Source organism: Pristiophorus japonicus, chromosome 2 (genome assembly GCF_044704955.1).
Source record: "Pristiophorus japonicus isolate sPriJap1 chromosome 2, sPriJap1.hap1, whole genome shotgun sequence".
Classification (NCBI taxonomy): domain Eukaryota; kingdom Metazoa; phylum Chordata; class Chondrichthyes; family Pristiophoridae; genus Pristiophorus; species Pristiophorus japonicus.
Window position 1 is genome coordinate 360170081 of NC_091978.1, and position 15207 is coordinate 360185287.

At 49.1% G+C, this 15207-nt stretch overlaps 1 protein-coding gene across 1 annotated transcript in view; it reads left to right on the forward strand.

Moving 5' to 3' along the window:
* The first annotated feature begins 751 nt into the window (after positions 1-751).
* Positions 752-15207, forward strand: part of LOC139250259 (probable E3 ubiquitin-protein ligase HERC6) — an 80348-nt gene continuing 65892 nt past the window's right edge. The window contains exons 1-6 of the mRNA XM_070872761.1: positions 752-1145; positions 4381-4540; positions 7900-7973; positions 8062-8283; positions 10252-10343; positions 12751-12878. Coding sequence (XP_070728862.1) covers positions 914-1145; positions 4381-4540; positions 7900-7973; positions 8062-8283; positions 10252-10343; positions 12751-12878 — 908 coding nt within the window. The 5' untranslated portion in view covers positions 752-913. The remainder of the gene's footprint in view (positions 1146-4380; positions 4541-7899; positions 7974-8061; positions 8284-10251; positions 10344-12750; positions 12879-15207) is intronic.

The window sequence follows — 15207 nt, forward strand, 5'->3', positions numbered from 1 at the left end:
CACGATCACCAGAAGAGCCGAGGGCCCAGGGGCAGCACACACTGCGCGCACTAGGTCCGTGCAGCAGAACAGGTCTCCAGTCGTCCTGGTTCAACCCTTGCCACTGGATAGAGGCCTAGCTCTGGCAAGCCCGTGTGGTGGCTGATGTGCAATGGTCGCCACACGTTAACAAAACCACGCACAGGCATCTTCCACCCTTCGAGTTCAGGACTGGGACATCGGGTCCTTCATTGAAACATCTGTGAACTCGTGTGGAAGCAAGTCATCCTCGTTCGAGGGACCGCCTATGCCGATGATGATGATGGAGGAGGGAGGAGCTGCACTGTGAGGAAGTGCGGTCCTTTGGATGAGATGTTAAAGCGAGGCCCTGTCTGCCCCTCTCGGGTGGGTGTATTATTGGAAAGAGCAGGAAAGTTCTCCTGGAGACTTGCCCAATATTTATCCCTCAATCCACAATCCGAAAAACAGATTATCTGCTAATTATCATATTGTGTGCCGTGTTTCCTATATTGCAGTAATTGGCCACACTTGAAAAGTATTTCATTGGCTGTAAAGCGCTTTGGGACATCCGGTGGTCGTGAAAGGCGCTATATAAATGCAAACCGTTGTTTTTTATTTGTAAAACCACCACCTTCTCAAAGGACAATTGGGGATGGGCAATAAATGCTGGCCGACGGCCACATCACGTGAATGAATGTTTATAAAAAACACCGTTGGTGAATTGCTGGAGTCATTCCTGCAGCGAGCAGGCAGGATGCATCAGAGATACTGAGATCGCTTCCTTGTCTGCTTGCCCAAATGAGACTGGCTGGCCTGCTGTAAGTCAGTCTCCCCCAGTGCTCCTGGGGCACAGAGGGACCAGCCAGCCCTTGCCCGAGCTGCCCAGAGCGGGGGCGGTGCGGCAGAGAAGAAGATGTTTTGCTGGGGAGATGGTGCGTCTGCTCAGCTGGGACTGCGCGACCAGGGGGGGCATCGCCTGGTCCTTTCCGAGCCGCGAGAAATCGAATGCTTACGGCGTCGGGCGGTGAAGGAAGTGTGTTGTGGCGATGGGCACTCGGTGTATCTCCTGGCCGACGGCACCGTGTTTTCCAGCGGCGTTAACGGGAAAGGGCAACTTGGGAGGAAGAGGAGCGAGTGTCCCCTCGGTAAGCATTGAGACTGAGCGGGGCAGAGGGGAAGGGGTGAGCACCCTCACCTTCGTCCCACAGGCTTTAAGATAGTTTCACATTTCTGCATTTCATCCCTTTCCCCCCCAGTTCCAAACACTTTTAATCCACCGCCCCCGCCCCGAGTCTGGGGCATATTGCTCTCTTGTGGCCAAAGTTAACGGTTATTTTGATTAAACTCGCCAATGGCAATTTAACGCAATTAATTTCCCAGACAAGGACCAGGGAACGGCAAGTTCCCAGTTCATCAGTTTCGTTTTCTCTCACAGTTGCTATTCCCAGGGGGTTTCCTGTGCAGCAGTTTTGATTTCCAATCTCGAAACTGGGTTATGTACAGCGCAAAACTCACAAAACAAACAGGGTGTCATTTATTTGAAGCAGGAAGTGTTGACAGCAGCTCTGCGCATGTTGTCATTGTACCTGGGACAGAAGGCTCAGAAACAGGCCATTCAGCCCGACTGGGCTATGCCAGTGTATGTGCTCCAAACCAGCCTCCTCTGACCCTACTTCATCTCACCCCATCAGCATATCCCTCTCCCTCATATGCTTATCCAGTTTCCCCTTAAATGCACCGACGCAATTCGCCTCAGCTACTCCCTGTGGTAGTAATTTTTCAAATTTCAAATTCTGTAGGACTAGAGATTGGGTCACAGGGTGCTAACTTTTGAAGGAGTGCAAAAGTATCGGCCAGGCGAAAACGATTTACTGCTCTGGGGGAAGTTGTATCGCCAGCGGAGCGTGGCGTTACGGGTGGGAGCGGGCGTTACGGGTGGGAGCGTGACGTTACGGGTGGGAGCGGGCGTTACGGGTGGGAGCGTGGCGTTACGGGTGGGAGCGTGACGTTACGGGTGGGAGCGTGACGTTACGGGTGGGAGCGTGGCGTTACGGGTGGGAGCGGGCGTTACGGGTGGGAGCGTGACGTTACGGGTGGGAGCGTGACGTTACGGGTGGGAGCGTGGCGTTACGGGTGGGAGCGGGCGTTACGGGTGGGAGCGTGACGTTACGGGTGGGAGCGGGCGTTACGGGTGGGAGCGTGGCGTTACGGGTGGGAGTGTGGCGTTACGGGTGGGAGCGGGCGTTACGGGTGGGAGCGTGACGTTACGGGTGGGAGCGTGCGTTACGGGTGGGAGCGTGCGTTACGGGTGGGAGCGTGATGTTACGGGTGGGAGCGTGACGTTACGGGTGGGAGCGGGCGTTACGGGTGGGAGTGTGGCGTTACGGGTGGGAGCGGGCGTTACGGGTGGGAGCGTGACGTTACGGGTGGGAGCGTGGCGTTACGGGTGGGAGCGTGATGTTACGGGTGGGAGCGTGACGTTACGGGTGGGAGCGTGACGTTACGGGTGGGAGCGTGACGTTACGGGTGGGAGCGTGGCGTTACGGGTGGGAGCGGGCGTTACGGGTGGGAGCGTGACGTTACGGGTGGGAGCGGGCGTTACGGGTGGGAGCGTGGCGTTACGGGTGGGAGCGGGCGTTACGGGTGGGAGCGTGACGTTACGGGTGGGAGCGGGCGTTACGGGTGGGAGCGTGGCGTTACGGGTGGGAGCGGGCGTTACGGGTGGGAGCGTGACGTTACGGGTGGGAGCGGGCGTTACGGGTGGGAGCGTGGCGTTACGGGTGGGAGTGTGGCGTTACGGGTGGGAGCGGGCGTTACGGGTGGGAGCGTGACGTTACGGGTGGGAGCGGGCGTTACGGGTGGGAGCGTGCGTTACGGGTGGGAGCGTGCGTTACGGGTGGGAGCGTGACGTTACGGGTGGGAGCGGGCGTTACGGGTGGGAGCGTGACGTTACGGGTGGGAGCGTGACGTTACGGGTGGGAGCGGGCGTTACGGGTGGGAGCGTGACGTTACGGGTGGGAGCGGGCGTTACGGGTGGGAGCGTGACGTTACGGGTGGGAGCGGGCGTTACGGGTGGGAGCGGGCGTTACGGGTGGGAGCGGGCGTTACGGGTGGGAGCGTGACGTTACGGGTGGGAGCGTGACGTTACGGGTGGGAGCGTGACGTTACGGGTGGGAGTGGGCGTTACGGGTGGGAGCGGGCGTTACGGGTGGGAGCGTGACGTTACGGGTGGGAGCGTGACGTTACGGGTGGGAGTGGGCGTTACGGGTGGGAGCGTGACGTTACGGGTCGGAGCGGGCGTTACGGGTGGGAGCGTGACGTTACGGGTCGGAGCGGGCGTTACGGGTGGGAGCGGGGCGCTACGGATCGAAGCGGGGTGTTACTGATTACCGCCGCCACTAAATCCCCGTGGAATTTCGCGGGAGTCGGTCGCAGCACCGCGCCCGTGCGAAGAGTGGTTTGCGCCTCGTTAGTGCCCTCTGGGGGTGCTAACGGGAGGCGCAAACACCTCAAATTTCTCCCCTTAAGAACCTAATAAGACAAAGTGAGATATTGTCAGAATCCGTGTGTTTCACTTTTAACCCAGCAGCCATTGAGTAGAATGTCAGCACTCTCAAATCTCCAGTCTCCCCCTCTTAAACTCAACTGCAGAGATGGCCATATGAATGCGGTGAAAGTATGGAGGATAAGTAGTGAAATGTTTAATCTCAATTTCTGTAGAATAAATGTGGCTTTGAACTGGTGCCCAGACTGCTGAGAGGACTAGAGGTATGTTTGAAATCTGTTACTATACCATTGACAGTGACTCTGGAATCAAATGAAACAGTATCAGAAAGGATCTCGTAATAAACCTCTTATCCATGTAGTTACATTTTTTATTGGCCATTCATTGGTCAGTGTAATTATCGTAGTGAATAATATATGCGTTTCACATACATTACCAGGCATCGCAATTTCAAGTTGCATGAGGCCAGATCTAGGTTAGATGTCTGGAGGGGTTTATTTCCCAGAGAATAGTGGACCTCTGGAACAGGCTGCCATCTCATGCAAAGGATTCACTGAATTCCTTCAAGTGAGAGCTGGATCTGTTTCTGGCTGGGGTGGAGATCACCTCTTACAGAAGGTCGGTACTGCAGGAAATTCAGGACCAGGGTGATCTCCTGAACTACTTCCGATCGCCTAGATGGTCCAGAGAGGAATTTCCCCCCAAATTGGCCTGGGTTTTTTATGTTTGTTTGCCTCGCCCTGGAGATCACATGGTATCGGGTGGCGTGGAGTGTATATGTTGTGATACACAAGGTATCGCAATTGTGTGGGACAAGCTTGATGGACCCGAGACTCATTGTTCGTATTTATGTTCGTATGCTGTTTATTTTACAGCTCAGATAAGTGCTCTAAATACGCAGAAGATTGTCCGTGTGGCCTGCGGGAAGCTCCATACCTTGGCTCTTTGTGAAAATGGATCTGTCTTTGGCTGGGGAGCTGGAACTTATGGACAACTGGGCAATGGGGACTGCCAGAGAATCGTTTCACGTCCAAGGTATGAAGAAATAAGTCGACTACCTGAGAAGCTTGTGCCTGCATGTAGTTAACTGAACACTAGATGGTGCCCTATTGGGAATAAGCATATCATAGCAATTGCATTCCGAGGTCTTCCTTGTATTACTTCTGTTATTCTTTGACGGAATGTTCGAGAGGGTCTGGAAATAAAAACAACTGGTTATTGGCATACCAGAGGGAACAGTAGCGTACAGGTTATGTTACTGGACGAGTAATCCAGAGGTCTGGACAAATATTCCGGATCCACTGATGGGGGAGACTAGAACTAGGGAGCATAGTCTCAGAAGGGGCCGCCCATTTAAAACTGAGATGAGGAGGAATTTCTTCTCTCAGAGGGTTGTGAATCTGTGGAATTCACTGCCTCAGTGAGCTGTGGAAACTGGGACGTTGAATAAATTTAAAACAGAGATAGGCAGTTTCTTAACAGATAAGGGGATAAGGGGTTATGGGGAACGGGGGGTGGGGGGAAGTAGACCTGAGTCCATGATCGGATCAGCCATGATCTTATTGAATGGCGGAGCAGGCTCAAGGGACAGTATGGCCGACTCCTGCTCCTATTTCTTATGTTCTTATGTGAACACTGATGGACAGGTAAAGACCATCTGATCCATTGAGCCTGTCCCACCCGATTGCGATACCTTGTGTATCACAATATATACTCTCCACTATTATGTCTGTAATGTACTTATGAATGACTCTACGAGGCAATGTGTTGTACTCAAACTGTAATGAACTTGGTCCTTTATTCGTAACTCCAGAGTGAGGCAGCCGCATGGTGGCTACCCTTTTATACAGCCCCTGTCACCAGGGCAGGAAACCCCGGTTGCATCCTCTAGTGGTGCCAGCATAGTATATACACAGTGTAAATCTTATTGACAGGTAAACAAATCTCCATCTTATGCAACTATACAGTGACTACACCGAGAGTATATCTATTGTCTGCATATGTAACATCCACCCCACCCGTAACCATGATAAAGGCAAAACAACAGATAAAGTGAGTTTAAATTCCACCATGGCAGCTGGGGAATTTAGATTCAGTTAAATAAATCTGGCAAAAAAATGCCAATACCAGTAATGGTGTTCATAAAACAACTGGATTGTTGTAAAAATCCATCTGGTCCTTTAGGGAAGAAAATCTGCCGTCCTTACCCAGTCTGGCCTATATGTGACTCCAGACCCACAGTAGTGTGGTTGACTCTTAACTGTCCTCTGAAATGGCCCAGCAAGCCACTCAGTTGTACCAAACTGCTACAACAAAGTCACAGTGGGAATACCTTCACCAAACAGGCTGCAACGGTTCAAACACCAAGGCGCTCACCACCACCTTCTCAAGGGCAATGAGGGATGGGCAATAAACATTGGCCTTGCCAGCAACGCCCACATTCCATAAATTAAAAAAAAACACCAAGCACTACTCACTATCAACTGCTCACATTACCAGCGACATTTCCATATCTCTCAGCGGCCAGTCATTCTCCCTCTTGGAAAAGCATGTTTACATCGGATTGGGACGGGATATACCAATCCTAGGTGCTCCTTGGGAAGCAGGGATCAGCCTATGTCGGGGATGGCGTACTAGGGATAGTTTTCCAGTCGCATGATCCTGGTCAAAAGTGGAGCTCGGTGGGAGCGCTGGTCAGCAATTTAAATGAGAAAATCAGTGACAGCGGACCCATGAGTCCCTGGCCAGTGCTCCCTATCAGCCAGCTTTTATACCTGGAAAAGAAAGAAAGTACTTGCATTTATATAACACCTTTCACAACCTCAGGATGTGTCAAAGCACTTTACAGCCAATGAAGAGAAGCAACTAGGGGTACAATGTTAAAGGGGGTGCATGAACAGAGAGACCTGGGGTATATGTACGCAAATCGGTGAAGGTGGTAGGGCAGGTTGAGAAAGCGATTGAAAAATATCTGGGATCCTGGGCTTTATAAATAGAGGCATAGAGTACAAAAGCAAGGAAGTTATGATAAACCTTTATAAAACACTGGTTTGGCCACAACTGGAGTATTGTGTCCAATTCTGGGCACCGCACATTAGGAAGGATGTGAAGGCTTTAGAGTGGGTGCAAAAAAGATTTACAAGAATGGTTCCAGGGATGAGAGACTTCAGTTACGTGGATACACTGGAGAGTTCTCCTTAGAGCAGGGACGATTGAGAGGTGATTTTATAGATGTGTTCAAAGATAGAGTAGATAAGAGAGAAACTGTTCCCATTGACAGAAGGGTTGAGACCCAGAGGACACAGATTTAAGGTGATTGGCAGAAGAACCAAAGGCGACATGAGGAAAAACTTTTTAACGCAGCGAGTGGTTATGATCTGGAATGCACTGCCTCAGAGGATGTTGGAGGTATATTCAATTGTGGCTTTCAAAAGGGAGTTGGATAAGTATTTGAATTAAAAAAATGTGCAGGGCTACGGGGAAAGGGTGGGGGAGTGGGACTGGCTGAAGTGCTCTTGTAGAGAGCCGGCACGGCCCCACCTCCCCCCACGGCTTGGAAACCACTGCCTGACTGGAAGCCCACCCTTTACGTCGCACACAAGCGTGCTGGGAAACCCGAACTTCCGGGTCCCGCCGTACCGTGCGGGTGGGAAATGTGAAAATCCAGCCCAATAACTTTGAGATCAGGCTGGAACTTTCCGCTTGTCCAGGACAGTCGAGCGAGAGGACACAGCCTGTGCTTGAAGGGGGAAAAATTCAAAACTAATCTGTGTAAACAATATTTCAATGAGCGAGTGGTCAATCTATGGAACAGGCTCCCTTGGGAAATGGTGGAAGCAATTAATGTGGGTTAATTCGATAGATTTCTGTCATTACATTGATGGATACAATGTGTGAGTAATTTGAGACCCGACGTGTGGTGAGTGTAATGTGCTTGGGTGGCGTCTTCCTCATGTCATGTCTGGGTCTGTTGTAGACTCATTGAAGAAGAGGAGAAGAAGAAGAAGGTAGAGATTGATGACTATGGTTAGTCAACAAATCGTTCCAATGGAAGTAACAGGTGCCGATGGAAAAACAGGACCAATGGGTGTTAACCATGACTTGACTTGGTATTATTAAACAGTCGGAATTGGAATAGCAACACATTACCGCTGGTTTTTCACAGGATGGAAACCTTGTGAAGCACCGGAACCACCGAGGAGATGTTTGGTGCCATGTCCTACTCCTTCAAACACCAACCATCATAAATGGTAGCAGCGGGAATCACGCTCCGGCGTGCGGTAGAAATGAAACGGAATCTGTCACCAACACTGGCCCCTGTAACGCTGTACTCAGTCGCACACCCTTCACATACTTTAACAGGAGAGTTGAAAAAAAATGTCTTTCATTTGCAGGAGAGTGGAAGGATTTAGAGTTCCGATAGTGCAGATTACATGTGGCCGCTATCACTCACTGGCTCTTTCTAGAGGTAACACGTTATCATTTATAAATCAAAACTTTCAGCATCATGCCGGTCGTTGGGATTTCTAATTAAAATGTTTGTCCAATCTCTTTAGATAGCGCCGTCTATTCCTGGGGACAGAATAGTTACGGGCAACTGGGACTTGGTGAAGGTATCTACACCCAGCTACGTCCCCAACGTGTGACCTCCCTGACTGGGATCCCAGTGGCTCAGATCGCTGCAGGGGGCAGACACAGCTTCGCCCTGTCTCTCTCGGGGGCGGTGTTCGGTTGGGGGAAGAACGATCACGGACAGCTGGGGCTCAAGGACACAGAGAGTAAGAGCACACCGGGGCGCGTTTCTTTCTAGCGGTTAGTCGGATGCCAGTAAAGGGATGATCAGGATCGATCGAAATGGAACGGGCTTCTTGTCCACTGGTGCTGCTGCTTTGAGCCTCGACATCCTTTGCGACTGTGACAAAGGCAAACTATCCCTCCTCGTCCTTCTTGACTTGTCTGCAGCCTTTGACACGGTTGACCACACCATCCGTCTCCACCTTTTGTCCAGTTGGGTGGGACTGCACTCACCTGGTTCCATTCTTAGCTATCAAATCGTAGCCAGAGAATCACCTGCATTGGCTTCTCTTCCTGCCCCTACATCATTACCTCTAGTGTCCCCCAATGATCTATCCTTGGCCCCCTCCAATTTGTCATCTACATGTTGCCGCTTGGCGACACCATCCAAAAACACAGCGTCAGTTTCCATGTTTACGGTGATGCCACCCAGCTCTACCTCAGTACCACATCTCTCGACCCCTCCACGGTCTCTAAATGGTCAGACTGCTTGTCCGACATCCAGTTCTAGATGAGCAGAAAATTTCTCCAATCGAATATTGGGAAGACTAAAGCCATTGGCCTTGAAATTCCGTGTTGGCCTTCCCGCGGGCATTTTAGAGAAAAAATACGCACCTACCTTAAGCTGCTGCCCACGTTGGACTTTCCGATGCTGAGGCCTCTCCTGACTGCCAGTCGCAGTGTGTGCACGCCCACATGTGCGCAGGCCTCGAGCTGGAGTCACATGGCTCTGGGCAGCCAATCAGGAAAGTATCATAGTAATAGGAGTTCTAAAAGATCCTGAACTCCGATTACATTGATTGAGAAACAGCCCCAAACATCCAAAACACTAACAAAAAAATAGAAAATATACACTGCATTCCTTTAAATTAAAGTTATTAATGTCTTAAAAAAATATATATTTTCCCGATTTAAAAAAAAAAAAATTTTTTAAAATAAATTTACCGTTGTGGGGAGGGTTTTTAATGATAAAATATGTTTTCATAACTTTATTTTTATGTGTTTTTGTGTTTTTTAAAACACTATTGCCTGTAAAAGTAGGCTATGCAGGCGCAACATTTTTGAAGACATTTGTATGCGTAAATATCGGAAATTTGCACTTACAAATATCCTCGCTCCCGATCTGCGGAGAATCTGTCAAGCCAGAAACTTAACAGGTCGGATAAGCCGGTTTTCAGCACATGCACATTGCGCGCCGAAAACCGACTTTTCCGACGCCTTCCCGGGAAGGCCGGGATTTCAGGGCCACTGTGTTCGGTCTCCACCACAAACTCCGTTCCCTAGCCACTGACTCCATCCCTCTCCCCAACTTCTGTCTGAGGCTGAACCAGACTGCTCGCAATCTTTGTCATATTTGACATTGAAACAAGCTTTTGACCACATATCCACAGCAGAACTACGACCGCCTATTTCCAGCTCTGTAACATCGCCCGTCTCCGCCCTTGCCTCAGCTCATCACTCAAAGTTTCTGGGGGCTTTCCCTGGGGCACCGGGTGGAGCCTGGCTTGTGTCTGCAGAGGACACAGTCCAGACGGAGCCACATAGATGAGGATTGTGGGACCTTTCCGTCCTTCCACCTCAAATTTAGACCAGTTTAAGTGACAATGTAGTTGATTCAGCAGGGTGAAAGGAGCACTGTTGCTAATGAGTAATAACTAATTGGATTTCTGCCCTCCCCACTATCCAAGTGATTGTAGAAAAATTATGAGCATTGTGATGGGTGGCATTTTTAAAAAAGCATGTAATAAAAAACCCAAAATATCCCAAAAGGAACATACTAGCCCTTAAACCTTTCCTCCTTTCTTCCCTTCTTCTTGTGCTGGTTTGGTAGGGCGTACGTTACTGATGTTTGATTGAAGCAGTGTGCCATGATTTTCCCATCTACTGGATGGTAAAAGTGCCAAATGCCGAGCAGGAATCTCCTTTATTAAAGCTGGTTGTTGTCTCAATAGATAAAGTCAGTCCATGCCGTGTGAAGCAACTGAAGAAACTCAATGCCACATACATCTCTTGTGGGAATCAACATACTGCTGTACTAACAAAGGTATGTGTAATGTGTCTGCTTCATAGGTTCTTTGCTTAAGAATTCATAGCAACGCATTGCTATTAAGAACCAGTTGTTTTATTGTCAAAGGTTTAACAATCACACGACACATTACCAGTTCATCCACCAGGCTCACAACCACCTGCCTCATCGTGGATCCCCTGAACCCTGACTGGGGTTTTATTGAGTCTTGTGAACAAGACTGGCTAAGCCACTCCCAACTCACCAGCTCTCCAAACCTGTGAGCGCACTCACGGGTACATACATTACAGAATGCTCTCAGCCAATACAATTATTGTGGCCTTCTCCATAGTAGCTGGCAAGTTAGATAAGAGGCTTGTCCTATGAGAAGAAATTGAGTAAATTGAGCCTATACTCTCTGGAGTGTAGAAGAAATGTCGGTGATTTCATTGAAAGATGTAAGATTCTGAGGGGCATTGTCTGGATAGATGGTGAGAGATAGTTTCTTCTGGCTGGAGAACGAAGGGCCATATTCTCAGGATAAAGGGTTGGCCTTTTAAGACTGAGATGAGGAGGAATTTCTTCACTCAGAGGGTTGCAAATCTTTGGAATTCTCTGCCCCAGCGGGCTGTGGAGCCTCAGTCGTTGAGTATGTTCAAGACTGAGATAGATAGTTTTTTGGACACTAGGGGAATCAAGAGATATGGGAATCGGGCAGGAAAGTGAAGTTGAGATAGAAGATCAGCCATGATCTTATTGAATGGCGGAGCAGGCTCAAGGGGCCGTATGGCCTACTCCTGCTCCTAGTTCTTATGATCTTATGATTTTTTTAATAGATATTTTAGAAGTTAAGTGATAAATTGACTACCAGTTTATTTTAGGAGGTAAATACAAAAAAGACATTAGTGTAGTTAACGCAAATTGATATGTCAGAAAGGTACTCCAGTAAAACCGAAAGGTTTCCCTCCACCTTTGACAGTCCAGTGGTGTTACCGGTTGTGTAGATGAGGAAAGTGTTACTCGGCAACAGGAAAGATTGAGTGGCACCAGAGAAACATATTTGAAGTGAGGGACATTCTAACACTGTCGCTGTTTCGGTGTCATTTCCTTTTGAGAGCGGAGTTAGCCAGAGGGCAACAGTCAGGGAGGCTGGTTGTCTCTTGGAGCCCTGCAGCAGGATCCATTTCCCCGCCCGCCCCCCTCCCCCAAATTCCCCCACTCCCCTCCTGCATGACCACAGGGGGGCTCCGCAGTGCAGGTGGAAATGCTGGCATGAGGCGACCCGATAATATTTAAATGAGGCTGACCCGGAAAATTTGCCGAGGTCAGTGCCTGGATCAGCCGGTAGTCTCACTCCACCACACAGTGCACCATCGCCCCTGGAGACGGAAATCCCCGGCCTGTTCCTCTGGCCATTTGCTCGAAACATCTGCACTGATAACCCTCAATGTGCTAATACTGTCTATAGAATGGGCCGACTCCTGGGCCTCGATTAAGGTCCAAGGGGTACATTTTGCTCTGAGTATAAAGTTAAAGAACAATTCTATCACTAAACTGTCATTGGTTTCCCTTAAGCATTGTAGGCTGTTTTTCTATGATAAAGGCACTATATAAATGCAAGTTATTGTTGGCGGTTTAATTATGTGTAGCGGAAAAGTTTAGTTGCTATAGTGACAGACATAGGATGTCCTAATGTCCAGTTGCTATAGTGACAGACATGGGATGTCCTAATGTCCAGTTGCTATCGTGACAGACATGGGATGTCCTAATGTTCATTGCTATAGTGACAGACATGGGATGTCCTAATGTTCAGTTGCTATAGTGACAGACATGGGATGTCCTAATGTTCAGTTGCTATAGTGACAGACATGGGATGTCCTAATGTTCAGTTGCTATAGTGACAGACGTGGGATGTCCTAATGTCCAGTTGCTATAGTGACAGACATGGGATGTCCTAATGTCCAGTTGCTATAGTGACAGACATGGGATGTCCTAATGTTCAGTTGCTATAGTGACAGACATGGGATGTCCTAATGTTCAGTTGCTATAGTGACAGACATGGGATGCCCTAATGTACAGTTGCTATAGTGACAGACATGGGATGTCCTAATGTCCAGTTGCTGTGGTGTTGACGATGTAACTCAATGAGCAATAGAACATTGAGTTGCGTCCCTTCCGTATCCTGTGGAAGATGCGGTCCCATTGTAGGGAGTAACGCATCTCTATGGATGAGCACTGTTATATTTTCAGATTGAGCCTGGTATACATTTTTTAAGGCTGAATTGAAATAGAAAATAACAAACTTGCATTTATAATGGTGCCTGTCATGTCCCAAACTTGAAGGAGAGAATTCCAGATTGCACTACCCCTTGTGTGAGGAAGTGCTTCATGACTTCACTCCTGAATGGCCAAGCTGTAATTATAACATTATGTCCCCTTGTTACAGGATGGAAATGTGTTCACATGCGGCGATGGAAGCTCCGGACAACTGGGACTGAGCGCAACAACTGACGTGACCACCTTCCAAAAGGTAGAACATAACCAGGGAGAGGTTTCCCAGATAGCCTGCGGCAGGTGAGTAACATCGGAGCTTGAAGCACAGTCTGTCCATCCTTCTCCTCAAAGCTGTGTTTGATTCCAGCCCGCTCTGATGAGGTGAACACCACATTCATCAACATACTGCCCAACACAACATATTTAAAAACTAATCCTTTAAAAGATTTTGGTTGACCTGGATTTGCTACATTGTGCTTCCAGCGCTCGGATCTGGGTTCAAATGTGATGGAGCCGTTCTCCTGAGTATTGTCCACCGTGAGATGGTTTTGGGCAGTTTAGCAAGTTTTTATGTCAAATAATGAAACGGAGGAGGAATTTCTTTACACAGAGAGTGGCGAAAATGTGAAGACATGCTGCCACATTGAGTGGTTGAAGCAAATAGCATTGATGCATTTGAGAGGAGGCTTCAGGCATACATGAGGGAGAAGGGAATAGAGTGATACAGGGCAAGGTTGGAAGAGGTAACAGAGTGGGAGAAGGCTCGTGTGGAGCATAGACATGTTGGGCTGAATGACCTGTTTCTGTGGTGTTTAACCTATGTAATTAGAGGGCATTTTTAATTGGTATGCACTGTGGCATAAACTAATTGACACTACATTAGCAATCCTACTTAGAGACAATGTTCCCTCTGGATTTCTTTTAGGCCGTGTGTGGCCCCTTTAACAGGCCGTGTGGCCCCTTTAACAGGCCGTGTGGCCCCTTTAACAAGCCGTGTGGCCCATTCAGCAACCCTCGCATCTGCGGTTTTTGCATTAAAAAGGCGGTGAGCCGATTGCACGGGAGCTCCAGACCTCTGCACAGCCCCGCAGCTTAAAGCGAGCATTGCTTAGAGAGGTCGCAAGGGTGGCTATAATGGGAATTAGAAATGATTCATTTGAGCAACGGGCATGCTTTTTTTGATTCTGCTGCTGGACGATATTGTGTTCCAGCAGAGGGAGCTCTTGGGAACAGAACACAAGTGTAGTTGGTCTCCCAAGTGCTCAATGCTATCACTGTGTGCTTGAGAGAATTGGAGGGTGTCTCCTTCCTTAGCATTTCCTACCTCACTGACCACAAGGGTCAAAGGTTAACCTGGCTCCATTTTCATTTGTTTAAGTACAGGCAGTTGTGGAAAGCTGAAAAGAAAGTTCTGTGCTTTTGTTACCCCCAGACTCGACGATTCCAATGCTCTCTTGGCGGGACTCCCACCCTTCATAAACTTGAACTTATCCAAAATTCATCCTAACCCGCACCCAGACCCCAATCACCCATCATCCCTGTGCTCGGTGATCTACATTGGCTCCCGGTTAGGCAACACCTTCATATTAAAATTCTTATCCTCGTGTTCAAATCCCTATCTCTGTGACCTCCTCCAGAATATAACTCTCCAAGAATATCTCTCTGTCCAGCAATGCCTCAAATTTACAATTCTCATCCTTGTTTACAAATCCCTCCATGGCTTCGCCCCTCCCTATCTCTGCAACCTCCTCCGGACCTACAATTCTCCAAGAATTTGCATTGCTCCAATTCTGGGCTCTTGTGCATCACCCTAGTCCCTTCATCCCGCCATTGATAGCCGAGCACACATCCATCTATGTTGTAAGCTCTGGAATTCCCTCCTTCTAAGGGTTAAGTCATGGCAGGAGAGCTCGGTCACGTTATATGCTCCTCCTGTACTATGTGGGAACTCGGGGACACGTTCCGACTACGTGTGCGGGAAGTGTATCCACCTCCATCTCCTGACTGACCGCGTTGCGGAATTGGAGCTGAGGGTGGATTCATTCTGGAGCATCCACGATGCTGAGAATGACGTGAGTAGCACGTGTAGCGAGTTGGTCTTACCGCAGGTGAAAGGTCCACAGCCAGATAGGGAATGGAAGACCAGCAGGAAGAGCAGTGCAAGGAAGGTAGTGCAGGGGTCCCCTGCGGTCATCCCCCTACAAAACAGATACACCGTTTTGAGTACTGTTGAGGGGGATGACTCATCAGGGGAGGGCAGCAGCAGCCAAGTGCATGGCACCATGGCTGGCTCTGCTGCACAGGAGGGCAGGAAAAAGAGTGGGAGAGCGTTAGTGATAAGGATTCAATTGTAAGGGGAATAGATAGGCGTTTCTGCGGCTGCAACCGAGACTCCAGGATGGTATGTTACCTCCCTCGTGCAAGGGTCAAGAATGTCTCTGAGCGGGTGCAGGACATTCTGAAAAGGGAGGGTGAACAGCCAGTTGTCGTGGTGCACATTGGTACCAACGATATAGGTAAAAAAAAGGGATGAGGTCCTACGAGACGAATTTAAGGAGCTAGGAGCTAAATTAAAAAGTTGGACCTCAAAAGTAGTAATCTCGGGATTGCTACCAGTGCCACATGCTAA